General features: G+C 47.2%; 2 protein-coding genes across 4 annotated transcripts in view; one reads left to right on the top strand and one right to left on the bottom strand.

Annotated features, from left to right (window-relative positions):
• Positions 1-2843, bottom strand: part of TEDC2 (tubulin epsilon and delta complex 2) — a 65836-nt gene extending 62993 nt beyond the window's left edge. The window contains exon 1 of the mRNA XM_073553593.1: positions 2762-2843. The gene's annotated coding sequence lies outside the window, so the exon portion shown is untranslated. The remainder of the gene's footprint in view (positions 1-2761) is intronic.
• The window catches only part of LOC141057065 (ankyrin repeat and fibronectin type-III domain-containing protein 1-like), a 314853-nt gene that overhangs the window by 35569 nt on the left and 256064 nt on the right, over positions 1-23220 (top strand). Inside the window, exon 1 of one of the 3 annotated variants that reach the window (XM_073553579.1) lies at positions 4588-5225. The exons of the other annotated variants lie outside the window; for them this stretch is intronic. Coding sequence (XP_073409680.1) covers positions 5158-5225 — 68 coding nt within the window. The 5' untranslated portion in view covers positions 4588-5157. Of the gene's footprint in view, positions 1-4587; positions 5226-23220 lie in introns of those variants that run through there. 3 annotated transcript variants of the gene reach the window in all.

Below are 23220 nucleotides of genomic sequence, written 5' to 3' on the forward strand. Positions count from 1 at the left end.
ACAACCTCTCTACAGTAACTTGGGTTGGAGGCAAAGCTGTAACCACAAGGGCAACATCTCTAACAATTTCCGGGTATAAAGGAATTGCCTCATGCACAGTCAGTTTTGATGAACGGTTGAATTTTTCTTTTTCTTTGAGAGCAAGTGAAACATGTTGCTGAAATATGGTCAATCTGCTTGCTATAGGAGACGGAGTGAAATCTTTTTCCTTGCAGCAACGCTTTGCCTGCTCCACATCATCCAAATACTTGTCAAAGTCAAACTCCTCATCTGATGAGGATGAAGATATGGCAGCAGTAGCACTGTCAGGACCCAAGTCCTCTTGCGCCTGGCAGTCCTCCTGTAGGCCACCCATCCTAACTGCTACCTCAGTCAGAGCTTCTTTTCCTTTAGTAAGCTATCGATCATCCAGACATATACGATGACTTGGGTCCACATAAACAGCTGCCAGAAAAAATTTATTTTCCAATAGCTGTGTCTCTCTCCGTTTCATTGAAGCAGAAATGCCATCTGCGATTAAATCTCCTCTTTGGGACAGGCAAAATAGCAAGTTCTTCCACTCCCTTATGAAAATGCCAGGAGTTAAATCCTCAGCTTGTAATTTTTTAGTCACGGTAAATAGGTGATTAAGCAATTCCTTCAATTCAGCCACCTGTGTCCATTGACCTTCATTTAGGGTTACCTGAGGGTTCGCCATATCTATAAGAAACGGTTTTAGCCAGGATCAAAACTAGGGGGGGGGGCAGAACCTCATACTGTTCCGCAGAATCTCATACTGCACACCTCAGCTGCTGCAGAACCTTATACTGCACACCCCTACACTTGAAAATAAAGCCTGCACCTTAAGATGTGATGAATGCAGTCTATTTATTCAAACTATCAATTGATGTTGATGTGTTACTGAAGACGAGCAATGCCTGTCCTGGGCGTCCTTTTGGGCAGCTATGAGGTGTACCTGACTGGTGCTAAAAAAAAAGGAGTGTTAGTCTGTGTGCTACCCGGCTTTCATTCTTTTTGGTACAGATAAGATATGGATAGACAGATATGGATAAATGGATAGATAGAGCAGATTTCTAATCTGCTTTTGCTATTGAAAACATTATCTATGAGCTCAAAAACCTTTCAGGTGATGTGGTTTTTTAAAAAGCTGATCTGCTTTTGCAGCTGAAAAACGTATCCTCAAAAAACGCAGCAAAAACGCTGTGTGTGAATGTAGCCTTAGATCAGGAATAGAACAGCCATTTATAGGACATTTCATAACTTTCCCAAATTCCTATGAAAAAATATTCAGCACATTCTGCATTGAACTACTGTACCCAATTTATTATATATTTTAGGAGTCGGTCCATTTTATACCGACTCCACGACTCCGACTCCACAGCCCTGGTTATAGGCCAGTCTAAAGAAGTGCGTTTTTAGGCCACACTTAAAACTTTTGGTATTGGGAATTAATTGAATTGTCCTGGGTAGTGCATTCTAGAGAAGTGGCGCAGTTCGGGAGAAGTCTTCGAAACGGGAGTGGGAGGTCTGAAATATTGAGGATGTTATGTAGGCTTAGGTCATTATCAGAACGGAGGGCACATGTAGGGTGATACAGAGATGAGTGAGGAGATTTAGGGTGGTGCAGGACTGTGGAGCGCTTTGTGGGTGAGAGCGATAAGTTGATATTGGACTCTTGCAGATAGGCAACCAGTGCAATGACTGGCACAGGGTTGAGGCATCAGTGTAGCTGTTGGAAAGGAATATGATCCTGGCAGCTGCATTCAGGACGGATTGGAGAGGGGAGAGTTTGGTAAGAGGGAGACCTATTAGTAGAGAGTTGCAGTAGTCCAGACGAGAATGAATAAGGGCAATTTAGAGTTTTTGCAGAGTCAAAGGTAAGAAAAGGTTGAATTTTTCTGGATATCTTTTTAAGATGTAAATGACTTTGTGTATACCCAGGTGGTGCAGTGTGCCCCTTTTTAAATTGTATGCATACTTTGGCCTTAGCTGGACAAAGTGGTTTCTCCACTAAGTGGTTGGTGAAAGGAATTGCAAGCGGACACCAACAACATTTCAAATGGATTTTACTTACTGGGAGGAAACAAGATCGATGGTTACAGAATCTCTTTAAGAGGTAAAAGGTTTGAACAAGATGGTTTAATGAATAGAATACAGCAACACACCGTATATTAGCTTCAACACTTTGCTTGTACTTGCCACAATCTGCTGGCAAACACATCAGCAGCATTTCCTTCACACTGATACAGTCTCTTCATCTGTTACACAGTGCAGCACAGCACACAGGCACAGTGCCACCACAACTGCTTCTCATGGCCTTCTATCCTGGTAGCAGAACCTGGATTGTGCAAATGGCCACACACATTCTTGCAGTGTACTCACTCTTTCACTGTTACAATTGTTTGCAGAAAGACCTTTGTCTCTGGCCATCTGTTATATGGTAATTCACCTCACACTCAGGCCTTAGAACTCAGACTCCTCTGGTGCGACAAAAGTCACTGTCCGGAATAAGGAAAAAGAGGGGGAGAAGCCAGCGCTGCTTGTGGTCAGAACGTAATACATAAAGTGTGAAAACACACATTGGTTTCTATCTGTATTCAAAAATGAGACATTTAGCAAAAAATTGATCAATTGTTTGAGCTACCCCGCCACGTCAAGGCAGTCTCGTATGGGGAGTCCTACTCTACATTTTTTATGTTCGCTGTGCCATTGCGGCCTCCTAAATGTATAAAAGCAAGACCTCATTACATGCACACTGTACCTCAAGCATTTCAAAATCGTTCCTATGGCACCAGAGGACAAGCGCAGATAAAGGTTAGCCAGGTCCATGCAGACATTTCAGGTCCAACCTCCACACTGCCTGACCAGCACCACAGATAAAGGACGATCCAGGCCCAGATACAGGTGCGTAATCAAATAAAGCCTAGGGCAGGGCAGGGCCGCTGTTAATGTGAACAGCAGCCTAGATCAATCACTAAGAAAACAGAAAGAATAGCGTACATGACCCAGCGCGCACGGCTACAGTGGTGGTCAGCCACAAAACCAATATCAAGAAAAAAGAGGGGGAGAAGCCAGCGCTGCTTGTGGTCAGAACGTAATACATAAAGTGTGAAAACACACATTGGTTTCTATCTGTATTCAAAAATGAGACATTTAGCAAAAAATTGATCAATTGTTTGAGCTACCCCGCCACGTCAAGGCAGTCTCGTATGGGGAGTCCTACTCTACATTTTTTATGTTCGCTGTGCCATTGCGGCCTCCTAAATGTATAAAAGCAAGACCTCATTACATGCACACTGTACCTCAAGCATTTCAAAATCGTTCCTATGGCACCAGAGGACAAGCGCAGATAAAGGTTAGCCAGGTCCATGCAGACATTTCAGGTCCAACCTCCACACTGCCTGACCAGCACCACAGATAAAGGACGATCCAGGCCCAGATACAGGTGCGTAATCAAATAAAGCCTAGGGCAGGGCAGGGCCGCTGTTAATGTGAACAGCAGCCTAGATCAATCACTAAGAAAACAGAAAGAATAGCGTACATGACCCAGCGCGCACGGCTACAGTGGTGGTCAGCCACAAAACCAATATCAAGAAAAAAGAGGGGGAGAAGCCAGCGCTGCTTGTGGTCAGAACGTAATACATAAAGTGTGAAAACACACATTGGTTTCTATCTGTATTCAAAAATGAGACATTTAGCAAAAAATTGATCAATTGTTTGAGCTACCCCGCCACGTCAAGGCAGTCTCGTATGGGGAGTCCTACTCTACATTTTTTATGTTCGCTGTGCCATTGCGGCCTCCTAAATGTATAAAAGCAAGACCTCATTACATGCACACTGTACCTCAAGCATTTCAAAATCGTTCCTATGGCACCAGAGGACAAGCGCAGATAAAGGTTAGCCAGGTCCATGCAGACATTTCAGGTCCAACCTCCACACTGCCTGACCAGCACCACAGATAAAGGACGATCCAGGCCCAGATACAGGTGCGTAATCAAATAAAGCCTAGGGCAGGGCAGGGCCGCTGTTAATGTGAACAGCAGCCTAGATCAATCACTAAGAAAACAGAAAGAATAGCGTACATGACCCAGCGCGCACGGCTACAGTGGTGGTCAGCCACAAAACCAATATCAAGAAAAAAGAGGGGGAGAAGCCAGCGCTGCTTGTGGTCAGAACGTAATACATAAAGTGTGAAAACACACATTGGTTTCTATCTGTATTCAAAAATGAGACATTTAGCAAAAAATTGATCAATTGTTTGAGCTACCCCGCAACGATCAATTTTTTGCTAAATGTCTCATTTTTGAATACAGATAGAAACCAATGTGTGTTTTCACACTTTATGTATTACGTTCTGACCACAAGCAGCGCTGGCTTCTCCCCCTCTTTTTTCTTGATATTGGTTTTGTGGCTGACCACCACTGTAGCCGTGCGCGCTGGGTCATGTACGCTATTCTTTCTGTTTTCTTAGTGATTGATCTAGGCTGCTGTTCACATTAACAGCGGCCCTGCCCTGCCCTAGGCTTTATTTGATTACGCACCTGTATCTGGGCCTGGATCGTCCTTTATCTGTGGTGCTGGTCAGGCAGTGTGGAGGTTGGACCTGAAATGTCTGCATGGACCTGGCTAACCTTTATCTGCGCTTGTCCTCTGGTGCCATAGGAACGATTTTGAAATGCTTGAGGTACAGTGTGCATGTAATGAGGTCTTGCTTTTATACATTTAGGAGGCCGCAATGGCACAGCGAACATAAAAAACGTAGAGTAGGACTCCCCATACGAGACTGCCTTGACGTGGCGGGGTAGCTCAAACAATTGATCAATTTTTTGCTAAATGTCTCATTTTTGAATACAGATAGAAACCAATGTGTGTTTTCACACTTTATGTATTACGTTCTGACCACAAGCAGCGCTGGCTTCTCCCCCTCTTTTTTCTTGATATTGGTTTTGTGGCTGACCACCACTTTAGCCGTGCGCGCTGGGTCATGTACGCTATTCTTTCTGTTTTCTTAGTGATTGATCTAGGCTGCTGTTCACATTAACAGCGGCCCTGCCCTGCCCTAGGCTTTATTTGATTACGCACCTGTATCTGGGCCTGGATCGTCCTTTATCTGTGGTGCTGGTCAGGCAGTGTGGAGGTTGGACCTGAAATGTCTGCATGGACCTGGCTAACCTTTATCTGCGCTTGTCCTCTGGTGCCATAGGAACGATTTTGAAATGCTTGAGGTACAGTGTGCATGTAATGAGGTCTTGCTTTTATACATTTAGGAGGCCGCAATGGCACAGCGAACATAAAAAACGTAGAGTAGGACTCCCCATACGAGACTGCCTTGACGTGGCGGGGTAGCTCAAACAATTGATCAATTTTTTGCTAAATGTCTCATTTTTGAATACAGATAGAAACCAATGTGTGTTTTCACACTTTATGTATTACGTTCTGACCACAAGCAGCGCTGGCTTCTCCCCCTCTTTTTTCTTGATGTCCGGAATAAGGGTATATGCACATGCTGCGGATTCTGCTGGTTCCGCAGCGGTTTTGGCCCTGCGGATCCACTGCAGTTCTGCAGACATGGTACAGTACCATGTTATCCTATGGGTTTTCAAAACCGCTGTGCTCACGCTGCGTTTATTTCCACGCGGTTTTGCTGCGGATTACAAGCCGCAGCATGTCAATTCTTTCTGCGAATTCCGCAGCGGTTTGGCACCTGTTCCATTGTCCAGGTGTCAAACCGCAGGAAATCCGTGCGGAAAAACCTGCAGGTGAATCCGCAGCGTGTGCACATAGCCTAAGCATCTATGTCCCCTCTTGTGTGACAAATCTTCACTCTTATGATGGTTAATAATCATCCTCGGCGGATGCGCTCACAGGAATAACCCCCTTTGAGTGACTCTACTGTGCTAAACAATGGCTCTTATGGTGGCTAATTTTCAACCTGCTGGTGGATGCACTCTTCATTTACAGGAATAAGCCTCTATGTTTTCCTCTATGGTTGCAATCCTCACCCTTCCTCTATTATAGCAGCTCTCTCAGATGGGCTTTTCTTTTCCATATGAAGAAAACTATATCAGCGGCAATGAAGGATCGTGTTTCTTACATGCTCCCTTCTGGCCCTAACTAGTTTCCTAACGTGGCACAGCAATTGGAAAGTGCCTACTTACTGTTAGGGTTGCGGATCGCACTAAATATAAAATATAAGGAAGAGCGATCGCAACCCGGGGTCCACCGTGCAGAGGTGGAAAACTGCTGCTCAGTAATGGCGTAACACTAAGTAAACAACGGCGGGTTAACCGCTGACCCAGTGTGTACAGGAGCGAGCTCTGTTACCTCACAGAGCCGCTGGAATAAGTGCCAGAGCCTGTTTATCCTCACAGGACTCGGCAGGACAGCGCTAGTGCAAAGACACAGGACTCTGCCCCAAGGACACAGGGATAGAGTCCCTCTAGCCCCACTAGCGCTCAGCACCGCAACAGTGATGTGTGGACAGATGCTTATAGAATGCTGTGCCCTGTTAGGAGTCACAGGGTGCAGCTGATAGTTGCTTTTGGTTACCGCACTAAGCGCGTACAGCGCAGCTTTGGCGGACACCACTAACCAGCCTAGGCTTAGGACTGGAAAGTGCATAAGACGCCCTCGGCGTCGCTCTAACGGATGCTCCTGTACATGCAGTAGCGAGGTGCCCAGAGCAGGACGGCACCGTATGGCGCTGAGTGAGGTGCTGTGAGATGTAGCACAGTGGCGCAAGACAAAGCCACTAATAGACGCTGACTCCAAACCCTAAACTCTACAAACATGTGTATCCAAGGGAGGGGTGTTATGAGTCAGTCACCAGTTTCATGCATCCATCATCACTCACACAAATAGCATAAAGAGTCTATACTAGCGCATGGCTGAGCGGCCATGTGAACCTTTTATAGCAGCGTCCTTCTGGGACCTTCCTGATGGTCCAATCCGAGCTGCTTGAGGACCTGAGCATGTGACCTCCAACCTCCAATGAGAGATCGTCCCGCGGGCATGCTCAGTAGCCCGAAAGAAGGACTTCGTCCCAGGAGCTGCTTGCTGCTGACCAGTGCAGGCTGCTATAGCTTGACCCTGAGATGGCAGCAGCAACTGAACCGACAGCACTGGCCTGATCAAGATGCCGGGAACGACGTCTTTGCTGAGCAGCCTTTTCTGCGGCCGGGACTGAATGGGAGACCACAGAAGGCAAGGCTCGGGATTCCTCCTTTGCAGAGGCAGGAACCCGACGCCTAACACTTGCTTGCTAGTTTTCTGTGATGCAGACTTTTTTTTGCTGAGACACTCTCCTTTCCTGCATCTGCCTGGCTTCTTGTCTGTATGTGTCTACCTTCCTCTAGGAATTAGCACATGATAATCTGGCTCTCTGTAAACAACTGTGGATCATGGGCAGACTTTCTAATACTCCCTGTAAACTCCCCATAATTCAGAATTTAATTTACCAGCTCAGTGTGTTACCTTTTTCTTAACTTTTAGTGTGTTAGCTTTTAGATGAAGCAGAGAGATGATGTCTTCCAATCTGGAGGACCCAACATGTCCATTCATTGTTATACTTCACGACTGCTAGTCAATGGAGTCGGGGTGATCTTGCCACAAAATCTACTGATTCACACGTGTCCTATCCCCTTCACTGGATCTGTCACACTTTTGTCACACCATTCACATAAAGAGGTGGCACGGTATTTCATACTGCAATGCATATAAATGCAAATGTTAATATTTAATCTGACATATGCCCAGTGAGACCGCAACCATCTTTTGGATGTCATGAGCACATAGCGGTGCTCTGCTTATCTTTGAGAGATGCCCTTGAAGGGGCTTTCTGAAGTCGCACATTTACTTGCAATGAGATTCCTTGGTCTCAGCAGCGGAGACGACTGAGGGTCTACCGTCCATCTATACCGAACATGTACTCGCCCACTTTTAATTGTATTGTTATCTTGGTCTCCCAGGGAGCAGGGTCTTGCGATGTCCATATTCCTCCCCCCCCCCCCCCCGCTGTTTTTTCCTGAGGACGATCTATATTCTTGTGAGGTTGTCCTACCTTTGGAAACATTTAATTAATCTTCAGATGCTTGTTCACACATTTCAGCCTTTCAAGATGGAAATGATTATTAAAAATGTATAAAATACAAATTACAGCCACTGGGGCATTGCCTCGTCGAGTAATTAGATGTAATCTGCATCAAGGCTGCAATGCAAATTGTATTTAATTGGTTATCTGGTTCTGACACTTCTTCTCCATTTTCCCTGTGAGTCCACCGCAGTTCTTAGAAGGGGTGTCCTGATCTATTAAGGAGAGCTGTGGTCAACATGCCCCCCCATCCTTCTTTCTCTGTATTGATAGGCGATTCCCCCCCCCCCATCTGTGCACGTCACCCCCTATAGGCTATACCAATCTCTCTGATGCTGCAGAAAACATTAGCCTTCCAATATCTGGGTTTATAAAAGGAGCTTTGGAGACTAGAATTTAATCACATAAGTTCTCTCACTGTAACAATAGGAGAGAAGAGATTAAATATCCTTTCTCCATTGTTCTGAGCCCCGCTGTGCTGTGACTTTAGACTCCATACAAGAAGAGCCATAAACGTCTGCAGCAATGGAGTCTTAAGGGCATGTCACACTAAGAGATATCGCTAGCAATATCGCTATAACTTGTGACGTTATAGCGATATTGCTAGCGATATCGCTGTGTGTGATGCTTACCTACAACCCGCTCCCCCGCTGCTTATCGCTGATCGCGCGAGAACGTCCTGGACTGTTTCTCGTGGAGCCGGGCGGGAGGACGCAGGATCGCCTGGTGTGACAGGTAAGTAGCGACCCCCGTCCCCAGCAATGTCGCTGGTGAGATCTGCCTGTGTGGCAGCTCACTAGCGACCATTTAGCGATGCACAAGCGATCCTGACCGCGTCATATCGCTGGTCGGGATCGCTGGTGCATCGCTAAGTGTGACAGTACCTTTACAGTAGTATCATTTAAAGCGGATCTGTCACCAGGTCAAAAGAGGCCAGTTTCTTCTTTTATTTTATTCCCACTGCTTCAGGTTTTTTTTTTATGTAATAATCGGCCATACGGTTGCAGAGATATGAGCCTTTTCTTATTGCTGATTTTTATGGTCGTGGGCGTGGCTCATAGGATTCCCTGGGGGTGTGTCCTGAGGCTGCTCTGCTTCCCTGGGGGCGTGTCCCTAGACTATTCTGCTTTATTACCCTATGAAATTAAGGAAAGAGAGCACACATAGGGCGATAAAAGTGATTTTTTTGGGTGACAATACACGGTTAGTGCACTCACCTGTTGCAGGTTGTGAACAGTCACAACCCCTTGCAGAATGTGAAAGGAACCAGTGGTCGCTGCAGACTCCGGTAGATACCAATGTCACAAAGGAGGAAGAAAAAGACCGGGTTTTTCAATGTATCCGCGCTGATTACACAAGGACAGAAATATTCTTCATAGCTTTATTGTGCCGATGCGTTTTGTGACTTCTTTGGCCCTGAGGAAGTGGCAGATCTGCCGCAAAACGCGTTGGTACAATAAAGCTATGAAGAATATTTATGTCCTTGTGTGGTCAGCGCGGATACATTGAAAAACCCGGTCTTTTTCTTCCTCCTTTGTGACATTATTGCCCTATGAGCAACGCGCTCTTGGTTAAGACCATAAAAAGCAGCACCAAATATAAAGGCCCATATCTCCAGAATCGTATGGTGGATTTTAAAAATGTAAAAAGCAAAATACTCAGAGGAGAAGCGGGAATAAAATGAGAGCAAAAGCTGCCAACTTTTGACCTGTTGATATGTCCCCTTTAAGACAATCAAGCAGAAGTACCTGGCATGTTCCTTGATTCTTATATATTACTCACTGAGTATGTGGGACTTTGATACCAATATACAAGATGAAGGGTGGTCCTAAGATGGCAGAATCTATGTATAAATACATCAGTAGGGCCAATAAAATATAATCATAGCGGGGGAAATTTAGTATTTGTTACCCTAAAAAAATGTACATCCCCCTTAGGCAGCAATATATGTACATTCGATATAGTGCAGTCAGAAAATGTTATTGATGATGTGCATATTTTAGGTTTTATCCTTTATTCTATACATTTTCTCTCTTTATGTTTACTAGGTACGCTCTTTGTTGAGTGATACAAGAGCTATTCTATGTGCTCTAAGCTAATCATATGCGGCTGCAGAAACTGCAGCCTCATCCCCCCTTTTCTCCCTTCCATAGAGCCCTGCGAAATTCCTCTTACCTGCTTCACCTGATTCGTGAGAAAAAATAGAGTTTGTCATTTCTTTGAAGCATCTTCAGATGGAAAACGCCCCAAACTAGGCAGTGTTCAATCAAAAGGCTCCAAAAAAAAAAGCTTCAAAGAGAAAACTCTGCAAAAATCTGTATCAGAAAGCTCATCCGAAAACTCCCGCAAAGGAACGTTTCCTGAATGGTTACTACTTGAAGAACTAAAACTGATTGTTTTTGACCGCCAGGAAAATACTCTGCATATAGCGTGAGTGTACCGTAAGTTCACACTGCATCTATTTCCGGCTTTTTTTTTAAGCAGAAAAATGTCTGCTGTGACATGTCTGCTGCTTGAACCACTACTTTTTAACCTCTTCATGGTTTCAGAACCATGAAGCAGTTAAAAGCAGTAACAAAGCACTGAACATGTGCACACATTTTTTTTGCAGCAGTCTTTGTGCGCTTTTTTTTAGGTGGATTCCGGACGGAATCTTCATGATAAAGACGTTTTCTGCTCATAGCTAATTTTCAGAATCTCCATGTTTTCGAGGAGTTCTGCTTTTTTGAGAAGGATATGGAGAGTTTCAGTTGAGAATTTCTGCCCCAAAAACTCCTTTAAAAAACAACAAAAAAACCTCAGTTGTTAACATACCCCAAAGAAGGCATGTCCTGTTGCGGTTAAAAACTTTTGTTTTTTTTATTACTGCATTAAAAAAATCCTCCATGTGCACATAGCCAAAGGGTGTTTTCTCGCAGCGGTTGTGGAGGAGAAACTCTTCAAAATAATCCTCAAAAAATGCAAATCTCCTCCAAAAAGTTAATGTTTCCGCTCCAAAAACTCAGCAAAAAGTTTCTCAGAGTTCTTTGAGGCATACGGAGAACAGAACGGATTGGAAACTAAGCAGAAAATGTCCAAATCTTCCTCCAAATCTTAAGGCTCCTCAATAACTGTAAGTTTCTGCCCTGAAAACTCAGCAAAAAGACTGTGCACATACTCTAAAGTAAATTTCTCATATACTGTAAATGAGTTTTCCCAAGTGTGTTTTTTTTTATTTTTAGGATTTTAGTTTGGATCAGCTCTAAAAAAGTCTCGTTAACAGAAAAAAGCATGTGAACATAGCCTTAGTGTAACTTCATAATGATCGTGGGAAAGTTGTCAGTGTGTAATGACACACGCTGCCCACCTGATGGCGGTATGGGTATGCTTATTGCTCAGAGTGTATTTCTGTGGAGATAACACGCCTGACTGATTTCATTCGAGATAAAAATGATTGGATATTTAGACGAGTATTGGATTTTCTGATCATCTTCGGTGCCGTCAACTTAAACCACTTTGTTTTTCTACAAAAATAAATCTATTCAGAGTTCACATCTTCCATACATAATTGTACAGCTGATATTACTCTCTCATGGGGGGTCTTGGATATTGTGGTTTTTTTATTTATTTATTTTTTTACATATTTGCTGTAGGGATTTTTTTTAGAGAAGATAATTAAGAGATTTAGGGCAAATTTCCAAAAGTGATTATTGTTGTGTCGAGTTGGACATACGGTTCATCTGCCATGCTCAGAATTAAGCTTCGGCTGCCGCTGTCTGTGAGAGACATAACTGAAATATCTAGCAGTAAATTTACTGATTAAAAACGTCCATATACATCAGTACTCCAGATAGCAGCCAGACACATTCTACAGTGGCCCCGCACAGTAGTAACGTCCCTCTTTGTGGCCCCGCACAGTAGTAACGTCCCTCTTTGTGGCCCCGCACAGTAGTAACGTCCCTCTTTGTGGCCCCGCACGGTAGTAACGTCACCCTCTTTGTGGCCCCGCCCAGTAGTAACGTCCCTCTTTGTGACCCCGCACAGTAGTAACGTCCCTCTTTGTGGCCCCGCCCAGTAGTAACATCCCTCTTTGTGGCCCCAGACAGTAGTAACGTCCCTCTTTGTGGCCCCGCACAGTAGTAACGTCCCTCTTTGTGGCCCCGCACGGTAGTAACGTCACCCTCTTTGTGGCCCCACCCAGTAGTAACGTCCCTCTTTGTGGCCCCGCCCAGTAGTAACATCCCTCTTTGTGGCCCCGCACAGTAGTAACGTCCCTCTTTGTGGCCCCGCCCAGTAGTAACGTCCCTCTTTGTGGCCCCGCACAGTAGTAACGTCCCTCTTTGTGGCCCCGCACGGTAGTAACGTCACCCTCTTTGTGGCCCCACCCAGTAGTAACGTCCCTCTTTGTGGCCCCGCCCAGTAGTAACATCCCTCTTTGTGGCCCCGCACAGTAGTAACATCCCTCTTTGTGGCCCCGCACAGTAGTAACGTCCCTCTTTGTGGCCCCGCACGGTAGTAACGTCACCCTCTTTGTGGCCCCACCCAGTAGTAACGTCCCTCTTTGTGGCCCCGCCCAGTAGTAACGTCCCTCTTTGTGGCCCCGCCCAGTAGTAACATCCCTCTTTGTGGCCCCAGACAGTAGTAACGTCCCTCTTTGTGGCCCCGCACAGTAGTAACGTCCCTCTTTGTGGCCCCGCACAGTAGTAATGTCCCTCTTTGTGGCCTGGCCAAGTAGTAACGTCCCTTTTTGTGGCCCCGCCCAGTAGTAACATCCCTCTTTGTGGCCCCGCCCAGTAGTAATGTCCCTCTTTGTGGCCCCGCACGGTAGTAACGTCACCCTCTTTGTGGCCCCGCCCAGTAGTAACGTCCCTCTTTGTGGCCCCGCCCAGTAGTAACGTCCCTCTTTGTGGCCCCAGACAGTAGTAACGTCCCTCTTTGTGGCCCCGCCCAGTAGTAACATCCCTCTTTGTGGCCCCGCCCAGTAGTAACATCCCTCTTTGTGGTCCCGCCCAGTAGTAACGCCCCCTCTTTGTGGCCCCGCACAGTAGTAACGTCCCTCTTTGTGGCCTCTCACAGTAGTAACGTCCCTCTTTGTGGCCTGGCCAAGTAGTAACCTCCCTTTTTGTGGCCCCGCCCAGTAGTAACATCCCTCTTATTGGCACCCGCCCAGTAGTAATGTCCCTCTTTGTGGCCCTGCCCAGTACTAACGCCCCCCTCTTTGTGGCCCCGCACAGTAGTAATGTCCCTCTTTGTGGCCCTGCACAGTAGTAACGTCCCTCTTTGTGGCCCTGCACAGTAGTAACGTCCCTCTTTGTGGCCCTGCACAGTAGTAACGTCCCTCTTTGTGGCCCCGCACAGTAGTAACGTCCCCCTCTTTGTGGCCCCGCACAGTAGTAACAACCCTCTTTGTGGCCTGGCCCAGTAGTAACATCCCTCTTTGTGGCCTGGCCCAGTAGTAACATCCCTTTTTGTGGCCCCGCCAGTAGTAACGTCCCTCATTGTGGCCCGCCCCAGTAGTAACGTCCCCCTTTGTGGCCCTGCACAGTAGTAACCAGGGCTGTGGAGTCGGTAAGCCAAACCTGCGACTCCGACTCCTCAATTTCCCTTACACCGACTCCGACTCCAACTCCGACTCCACAACTCCGACTCCCACACATATTGCTTATATTTAAGTGAAAAATTTATTGTAGTACAATGTGAATCTCAGACATTTAATCATTTTTATGATCCAATAATCAAGATATTTAGATAGAACAGAATATATATTGGTGTACTACCCGGTTTTCATTCTTTTTGGTACAGATACGATATGGATAGACAGATATGGATAAATGGATAGATAGAGCAGATTTCTAATCTGCTTTTGCTATTGAAAACATTATCTATGAGCTCAAAAACCTTTCAGGTGATGCAGTTTTTTAAAAAGATGATCAGCTTTTGCAGCTGAAAAACGTATCCTCAAAAAACACAGGAAAAACGCTGTGTGTGAATGTAGCCTTAGATCAGGAATATAACAGCCATTTATAGGACATTTCATAACTTTCCCAAACTCCTATGAAAAAATATTCAGCACATCCTGCATTGAATTACTGTACCCAATTTATTATATATTTTAGGAGTCGGAGTCGGTCCATTTTATACCGACTCCGACTCCACCAAAATGAGCACCGACTCCACGACTCCGACTCCACAGCCCTGGTAGTAACGTCCCTTTTTGTGGCCCGCCCCAGTAGTAACGTCCCTCTTTGTGGACCAGCCCTGTAGTAACGTCTGTCTTTGTGACCCCGCACAGTAGTAACGTCCCTCATTGTGGCCCTGCACAGTAGTAATGTCCCTCTTTGTGGCCCTGCACAGTAGTAACGTCCCTCTTTGTGGCCCTGCACAGTAGTAACGTCCCTCTTTGTGGCCCTGCACAGTAGTAACGTCCCTCTTTGTGGCCCTGCACAGTAGTAACGTCCCTCTTTGTGGCCCCGCACAGTAGTAACGTCCCCCTCTTTGTGGCCCCGCACAGTAGTAACAACCCTCTTTGTGGCCTGGCCCAGTAGTAACATCCCTCTTTGTGGCCTGGCCCAGTAGTAACATCCCTTTTTGTGGCCCCGCCAGTAGTAACGTCCCTCATTGTGGCCCGCCCCAGTAGTAACGTCCCCCTTTGTGGCCCTGCACAGTAGTAACGTCCCTTTTTGTGGCCCGCCCCAGTAGTAACGTCCCCCTTTGTGGCCCTGTACAGTAGTAACGTCCCTCTTTGTGGACCAGCCCTGTAGTAACGTCTGTCTGTGACCCCGCACAGTAGTAACGTCCCTCTTTGTGGCCCGGCCCAGTAGTAACGTCCCTCTTTGTGGCCCGGCCCAGTAGTAACGTCCCTCTTTGTGGCCCGGCCCAGTAGTAATGTCTCTTTTTGTGGCCCCGCCCAGTAGTAACGCCCCTTTTTGTGGACCAGCCCTGTAGTAACGTCCGTCTTTGGGGCCCCGCACAGTAGTAACGTCCCTCTTTGTGGCCCCGCACAGTAGTAACGTCCCTCTTTGTGGCCCAGCACAGTAGTAACGTACCTCTTTGTGGCCCCGCACAGTAGTAACGTCCCTCTTTGTGGCCCCGCCCAGTAGTAACGTCACCCTCTTTGTGGCCCCGCCCAGTAGTAACGTCACCCTCTTTGTGGCCCCGCCCAGTAGTAACGTCACCCTCTTTGTGGCCCCGCCCAGTAGTAACGTCACCCTCTTTGTGGCCCCGCCCAGTAGTAACGTCACCCTCTTTGTGGCCCCGCCCAGTAGTAACGTCACCCTCTTTGTGGCCCCGCCCAGTAGTAACGTCCCTCTTTGTGGCCCCGCCCAGTAGTAACGCCCCCTCTTTGTGGCCCCGCACAGTAGTAACTTCCCTGTTTGTGGCCCCGCACAGTAGTAACGTCACCCTCTTTGTGGCCCCGCCCAGTAGTAACGTCACCCTCTTTGTGGCCCCGCCCAGTAGTAACGTCCCTCTTTGTGGCCCCGCCCAGTAGTAACGCCCCCTCTTTGTGGCCCTGCACAGTAGTAACGTCCCTCTTTGTGGCCTCTCACAGTAGTAACGTCCCTCTTTGTGGCCTGGCCAAGTAGTAACGTCCCTTTTTGTGTCCCCACCCAGTAGTAACATCCCTCTTTGTGGCCCCACCCAGTAGTAACGTCCCTCTTTGTGGCCCCGCACAGTAGTAACGTCCCTCTTTGTGGCCCCGCACAGTAGTAACGTCCGTCTTTGTGGCCCCGCACAGTAGTAATGTCCCTCTTTGTGGCCCCGCACAGTAGTAATGTCCCTCTTTGTGGCCCCGCACAGTAGTAACGTCACCCTCTTTGTGGCCCCGCCCAGTAGTAACATCCCTCTTTGTGGCCCCGCCCAGTAGTAACGTCCCTCTTTGTGGCCCCGCCCAGTAGAAACGCCCCCTCTTTGTGGCCCCGCACAGTAGTAACGTCCCTTTTTGTGGCCTCTCACAGTAGTAACGTCCCTCTTTGTGGCCTGGCCAAGTAGTAACGTCCCTTTTTGTGGCCCCGCCCAGTAGTAACATCCCTCTTTGTGGCCCCGCCCAGTAGTAACGTCCCTCTTTGTGGCCCTGCCCAGTAGTAACGCCCCCCCTCTTTGTGGCCCGCACAGTAGTAACGTCCCTCTTTGTGTCCCAGCACAGTAGTAAAGTCCCTCTTTGTGGCCCTGCACAGTAGTAATGTCTCTCTTTGTGGCCCTGCACAGTAGTAACGTCCCTCTTTGTGGCCCCGCACAGTAGTAACGTCCCCCTCTTTGTGGCCCCGCACAGTAGTAACGACCCTCTTTCCCTCTTTGTGGCCTGGCCCAGTAGTAACATCCCTCTTTGTGGCCTGGCCCAGTAGTAACATCCCTTTTTGTGGCCCCGCCAGTAGTAACGTCCCTCATTGTGGCCCGCCCAAGTAGTAACGTCCCCCTTTGTGGCCCTGCACAGTAGTAACGTCCTTTTTGTGGACCAGCCCTGTAGTAACGTCCGTCTTTGTGGCCCCACACAGTAGTAACGTCCCTCTTTGTGGCCCGGCCCAGTAGTAACGTCCTTCTTTGTGGCCCGGCCCAGTAGTAACGTCCCTTTTTGTGGCCCCGCCCAGTAGTAACGTCCCTTTTTGTGGACCAGCCCTGTAGTAACGTCCGTCTTTGGGGCCCCGCACAGTAGTAACGTCCCTCTTTGTGGCCCGGCCCAGTAGTAACGTCCCTTTTTGTGGGCCAGCCCTGTAGTAACGACCGTCTTTGTGGCCCGGCCCAGTAGTAACGTCCCTCTTTGTGGCCCCGCACAGTAGTAACGTCCCCCTTTGTGGCCCTGCACAGTAGTAACGTCCTTTTTGTGGACCAGCCCTGTAGTAACGTCCGTCTTTGTGGCCCCGCACAGTAGTAACGTCCCTCTTTGTGGCCCGGCCCAGTAGTAACGTCCTTCTTTGTGGCCTGGCCCAGTAGTAACGTCCCTTTTTGTGGCCCCGCCCAGTAGTAACGTCCCTTTTTGTGGACCAGCCCTGTAGTAACGTCCGTCTTTGGGGCCCCGCACAGTAGTAACGTCCCTCTTTGTGGCCCGGCCCAGTAGTAACGTCCCTTTTTGTGGGCCAGCCCTGTAGTAACGACCCTCTTTGTGGCCCGGCCCAGTAGTAACGTCCCTCTTTGTGGCCCCGCACAGTAGTAACGTCCCTCATTGTGGCCCGGCCCAGTAGTAGCGTCCCTTTTTGTGGCCCTGCACAGTAGTAGCGTCCCCTTTTGTGGGCCAGCCCTGTAGTAACGTCCCTTTTTGTGGGCCAGCCCTGTAGTAACGTCCGTCTTTGGGGCCCCGCACAGTAGTAACGTCCCTCTTTGTGGCCCCGCCCAGTAGTAAAATCCCTCATTGTGGCCCGCCCCAGTAGTAATGTCCTTTTTGTGGGCCAGCCCTGTAGTAACGACCCTCTTTGTGGCCCGGCCCAGTAGTAACGTCCCTCTTTTTGGCCCCGCACAGTAGTAACGTCCCTCATTGTGGCCCGGCCCAGTAGTAGCGTCCCTTTTTGTGGCCCTGCACAGTAGTAGCGTCCCTTTTTGTGGGCCAGCCCTGTAGTAACGTCCCTTTTTGTGGGCCAGCCCTGTAGTAACGTCCCTCTTTGTGGCCCCGCACAGTAGTACCGTCCCCCTTTGTGGCCCCGCCCAGTAGTAACGCCCCCCTCTTTGTGGCCCCGCACAGTAGTAACGTCCCTCTTTGTGGCCCCGAACAGTAGTAACGTCCCCCTCTTTGTGGCCCCGCACAGTAGTAACGACCCTCTTTGTGGCCCTGCACAGTAGTAACGTCCCTCTTTGTGGCCCCGAACAGTAGTAACGTCCCCCTCTTTGTGGCCCCGCACAGTAGTAACGACCCTCTTTCCCTCTTTGTGGCCTGGCCCAGTAGTAACATCCCTCTTTGTGGCCTGGCCCAGTAGTAACATCCCTTTTTGTGGCCCCGCCAGTAGTAACGTCCCTCATTGTGGCCCGCCCCAGTAGTAACGTCCCCCTTTGTGTCCCTGCACAGTAGTAACGTCCCTTTTTGTGGACCAGCCCTGTAGTAACGTCCGTCTTTGTGGCCCGGCCCAGTAGTAACATCCCTCTTTGTGGCCCGGCCCAGTAGTAACGTCCCTCTTTGTGGCCCGGCCCAGTAGTAACGTCCCTTTTTGTGGCCCCGCCCAGTAGTAACGTCCCTTTTTGTGGACCAGCCCTGTAGTAACGTCCGTCTTTGGGGCCCCGCACAGTAGTAACGTCCCTCTTTGTGGCCCGGCCCAGTAGTAACATCCCTTTTTGTGGCCCCGCCCAGTAGTAAAATCCCTCATTGTGGCCCGCCCCAGTAGTAACGTCCTTTTTGTGGGCCAGCCCTGTAGTAACGACCCTCTTTGTGGCCCGGCCCAGTAGTAACGTCCCTCTTTGTGGCCCGGCCCAGTAGTAACGTCCCTCTTTGTGGCCCCGCACAGTAGTAACGTCCCTCATTGTGGCCCGGCCCAGTAGTAACGTCCCTTTTTGTGGCCCCGCACAGTAGTAACGTCCCTCATTGTGGCCCGGCCCAGTAGTAACGTCCCTTTTTGTGGCCCCGCCCAGTAGTAACGTCCCTCATTGTGGTCCGCCCCAGTAGTAAAGTCCCTTTTTGTGGCCCTGCACAGTAGTAACGTCCCTCTTTGTGGCCCCATGCACAAATAATGTCCCCTTTGTGGTCCCCATCCATTAGAAAATGCCCCTCTTTTGGAAGACCATAATATTAATAATAGGGCCTCAGCACTGTGTCCTCACATAGCAATCAATTATAAACCCATAAATAAAGGACTACACCGCGCTATACTGGGAAAAAAGAAAGGAAGAATCCGGTTGTCTGATACTCACTTAGTGGTGTGGGAAGAATCTCGCAGTCAAAGATGTTCTCTCAGAATCAGAGATGTTTCACACTGTCATAATGACCATGAATCCGTATGTAAAAAACTGTTGAGTTTGTCTGTCCAGTCCAGAAAAAAAAAAGGTGCTGTGGTCGATACAACCAATGCTGAACAACAGGATTAGGGGTGTTTACAATAAAGATTTTGCAGAATGAATAGAAAAAACACTGGATCAAGGTTGTTGTCTTCAGATAGGGAGCAACTTAAGCTCAGGCATTGTGATGACTAGTTGTCGGTGAGGTAGGCTACAGTTGTGACCAAAAGTATTGACACCCCTGCAATTCTGTCAGATAATACTCAGTTTCTTCCTGAAAATGATTGCAAACACAAATTCTTTGGTATTATTATCTTCATTTAATTTGTCTTAAATGAAAAAACACAAAAGAGAATGAAGCAAAAAGCAAAACATTGATCATTTCACACAAAACTCCAAAAATGGGCCAGACAAAAGTATTGGCACCCTCAGCCTAATACTTGGTTGCACAACCTTTAGCCATAATAACTGCGACCTACCGCTTCCGGTAACCATCAATGAGTTTCTTACAATGCTCTGCTGGAATTTTAGACCATTCTTCTTTGGCAAACTGCTCCAGGTCCCTGATATTAGAAGGGTGCCTTCTCCAAACTGCCATTTTTAGATCTCTCCACAGGTGTTCTATGGGATTCAGGTCTGGACTCATTGCTGGCCACCTTAGAGGTCTCCAGTGCTTTCTCTCACACCATTTTCTAGTGCTTTTTGAAGTGTGTTTTGGGTCATTGTCCAGCTGGAAGACCCATGACCTCTGAGGGAGACCCAGCTTTCTCACACTGGGCCCTACATTATGCTGCAAACTTTGTTGGTAGTCTTCTGACTTCATAATTCCATGCACACGGTCAAGCAGTCCAGTGCCAGAGGCAGCAAAGTAACCCCAAAACATCATGGAACCTCCGCCATGTTTGATTGTAGGGACTGTGTTCTTTTCTTTGAATGCCTCTTTTTTTCTCCTGTTGATGCCTTTGCCCAAAAAGCTCTACTTTTGTCTCATCTGACCAGACAACATTCTTCCAAAACGTTTTAGGCTTTTTCAGGTAAGTTTTGGCAAACTCCAGCCTGGCTTTTTTATGTCTCGGGGTAAGAAGTGGGGTCTTCCTGGGTCTCCTACCATACAGTCCCTTTTCATTCAGACGCTGACAGATAGTACGGGTTGACACTGTTGTACCCTCGGACTGCAGGGCAGCTTGAACTTGTTTGGATGTTAGTCGAGGTTCTTTATCCAACATCCGCACAATCTTGCGTTGAAATCTCTTGTCAATTTTTCTTTTCCGTCCACATCTAGGGAGGTTAGCCACAGTGCCATGGGCTTTAAACTTCTTGATGACACTGCGCACGGTAGACACAGGAACATTCAGGTCTTTGGAGATGGACTTGTAGCCTTGAGATTGCTCATGCTTCCTCACAATTTGGTTTCTCAAGTCCTCAGACAGTTCTTTGGTCTTCTTTCTTTTTTCCATGCTCAATGTGGTACACACAAGGACACAGGACAGAGGTTGAGTCAACTTTAATCCATGTCACCTGGCTGCAAGTGTGATTTAGTTATTGCCAACACCTGTTAGGTGCCACAGGTAAGTTACAGGTGCTGTTAATTACACAAATTAGAGAAGCATCACATGATTTTTCGAACAGTGCCAATACTTTTGTCCACCCTCTTTTTTATGTTTGGTGTGGAATTATATCCAATTTGGCTTTAGGACAATTCTTTTTGTGTTTTTTCATTTAAGACAAATTAAATGAAGGTAATAATACCAAAGAATTTGTGTTTGCAATCATTTTCAGGAAGAAACTGAGTATTATCTGACAGAATTGCAGGGGTGTCAATACTTTTGGCCACAACTGTAGGTGCTGGTGCTCAGCAAGGGGCTGCTGCTGCTGGGTCTGCACGAGGAGGACGCCGATGCCTCGTGCACTGCGGCCAGAAGCAACGCTGAGGGAGGCGGCGTGGTATGGGGACGGAGCTTGTGTGACGTCACACTAACACTAGGACGGGTGCATGGAAGGGGCACAAAACCAACGCGTTTCAAGGGAAAGCTTCCCTCTTCATCAGGGTAGTGCCCAATGATCAGCATGCCGTCCATTTATAGCAGCATTTGTTCCATTTAGTGATCACCTGACCCCAATGCCTAATTGCATTCCACAATTGCCTGTGTTTTATAGCAGTAGTAAATCTTAGTGAGCTGAATGAATATAGGACTCTCTGTGGCCCCGCACAGTAGTAACGTCCCTCTTTGTGGCCCCATGTACAAATAATGTCCCCTTTGTGGTCCCCATCCATTAGAAAATGCCCCTCTTTTGGAAGACCATAATATTAATAATAGGGCCTCAACACTGTGTCCTCACATAGCAATCAATTATAGACCCCCTCCATGCTTCTAAGTTACCCCCCACATATAATGAGCATCTCGCTCTTTTCCTCCGTCGCCCTGTGCATGCAGCTATGTCATTATGCCACCTGTGATGGGACACGGATGTGAAGCAGGGAGACAGTGACCACAACAGCCTGGTAGTGGTTGTATCCTCTGCTGCCACGATCTTTATGGCCGAGTCCATTATCCATGGGCTCTTATGTAAATAATAATAATACATGGTATACTTTTTATTTACTGGATGCTTGTGTATGGAATATCTAATTCTCCCTGACCAGTACGGGTCAAGGGAGGTCAAAAGAAGACTTTTGGTCACTTTTTCAGTGTAATAATAGCACAAATGTTTTATGTGTTATTATTATGCTCCCTGTCATGTCATTCTATGACGGAATCACTGATTGGGTGGATCAGGGAAATGCTGTAGATATAGTATATCTTGACTTCAGCAAAGCATTTGACAAAGTATCTCACACAATCCTTATTGAAAAAAAATGACTGGGTATGGAATGGACAAGGCAACTGTTAGGTGGATTCATAACTGGCTTAGTGATCGACCCAAAGAGTGGTCGTAAATGGCTGCACATCCAGTTGGAAGAATGTCTCAAGTGGGGTACCACAGGGCTCTGTCCTGGGCCCTGTATTGTTCAACATCTTTATCAACGATTTAGATGAAGGAATTGAGGGTAAACTGATTAAATTTGCTGATGACACAAAGCTAGGAGGGATAGCTAATACTAGAGAAGAGAGAGAGAGGATTCAAAAAGATATAAATAAACTGGAGAAGTGGGCAGAAACTAACAGAATGTTTTTTAACAGGGAAAAATGCAAAGTACTACATCTGGGCAATAAAAATGAAAAAAGCATATATAGAATGGGAGGAATAGGGCTAAGTGACAGCACATGTGAAAAAGACATGGGTATACTAATAGATCACAGACTGAATATGAGTCAACAGTGTGATGCAGCAGCAAAAAAGGCAAATGCAATTCTAGGATGTATTAACAGAAGCATACAGTCTAGATCACGTGAAGTCATTATTTCCCTCTACTCCTCTTTGGTCAGACCTCATCTGGAATATTGTGTCCAGTTTTGGGCACCACATTTTAAAAAAGACATCAACAAACTGGAGCAAGTTCAGAAAAGAGCGACCAGAATGGTGACCGGTCTGCAAACCCTGTCTTATGAGGAAAGGTTGCAGGATTTGGGAATGTTTAGTTTGCAAAAGAGAAGACTGAGAGGAGACTTAATAGCTGTCTACAAATATCTCAAGGGCTGTCACATTGCAGAAGGATCATCTTTATTCTCATTTGCACAAGGAAAGACTAGAAGCAATGGGATGAAACTGAATGGGAGGAGACACAGATTAGATATTAGAAAAAGCTTTTTGACAGTTAGAGTGATCAATGAGTGGAACAGGCTGCCACGAGAAGTGGTGAGTTCTCCTTCAATGGAAGTCTTCAAACAGAGGCTGGACAGTCATCTGACTGGGATGATTTAGCAAATCCTGCTTTGAGCAGGGGGTTGGACCAGATGGCCCAGGAGGTCCCTTCCAACTCTACGATTCTATGATTCTATGTACAATCAGTATGCGGAAAACTCCCGAGCTCCCCCCAGTGGTTGCTGCAGTCAGACAGAATTTTGTCTTTTGGATCTCTGACAACTCAGGGAATTTAGAGCTTTGGATCAGAAAAACAAAGTTCTAAAAGTTATTCAATACAAAATCTTCAGAAAAATGATCATCTTTGCATACATGATTCTAAATAATCGGTCCTTTACTCCAGAACTGCATTCATAATTCTGCTAATTGCAATTGGAAATAGAAAGTCCACCCTAACAGCTTTTGCTTTGCTGTTTTATAGTACAATGCTGCACTGC

Source organism: Dendrobates tinctorius, unplaced genomic scaffold (genome assembly GCF_039654945.1).
Source record: "Dendrobates tinctorius isolate UK_male_01 unplaced genomic scaffold, ASM3965494v1 ptg000202l, whole genome shotgun sequence".
NCBI classification, from domain to species: Eukaryota; Metazoa; Chordata; class Amphibia; order Anura; family Dendrobatidae; genus Dendrobates; species Dendrobates tinctorius.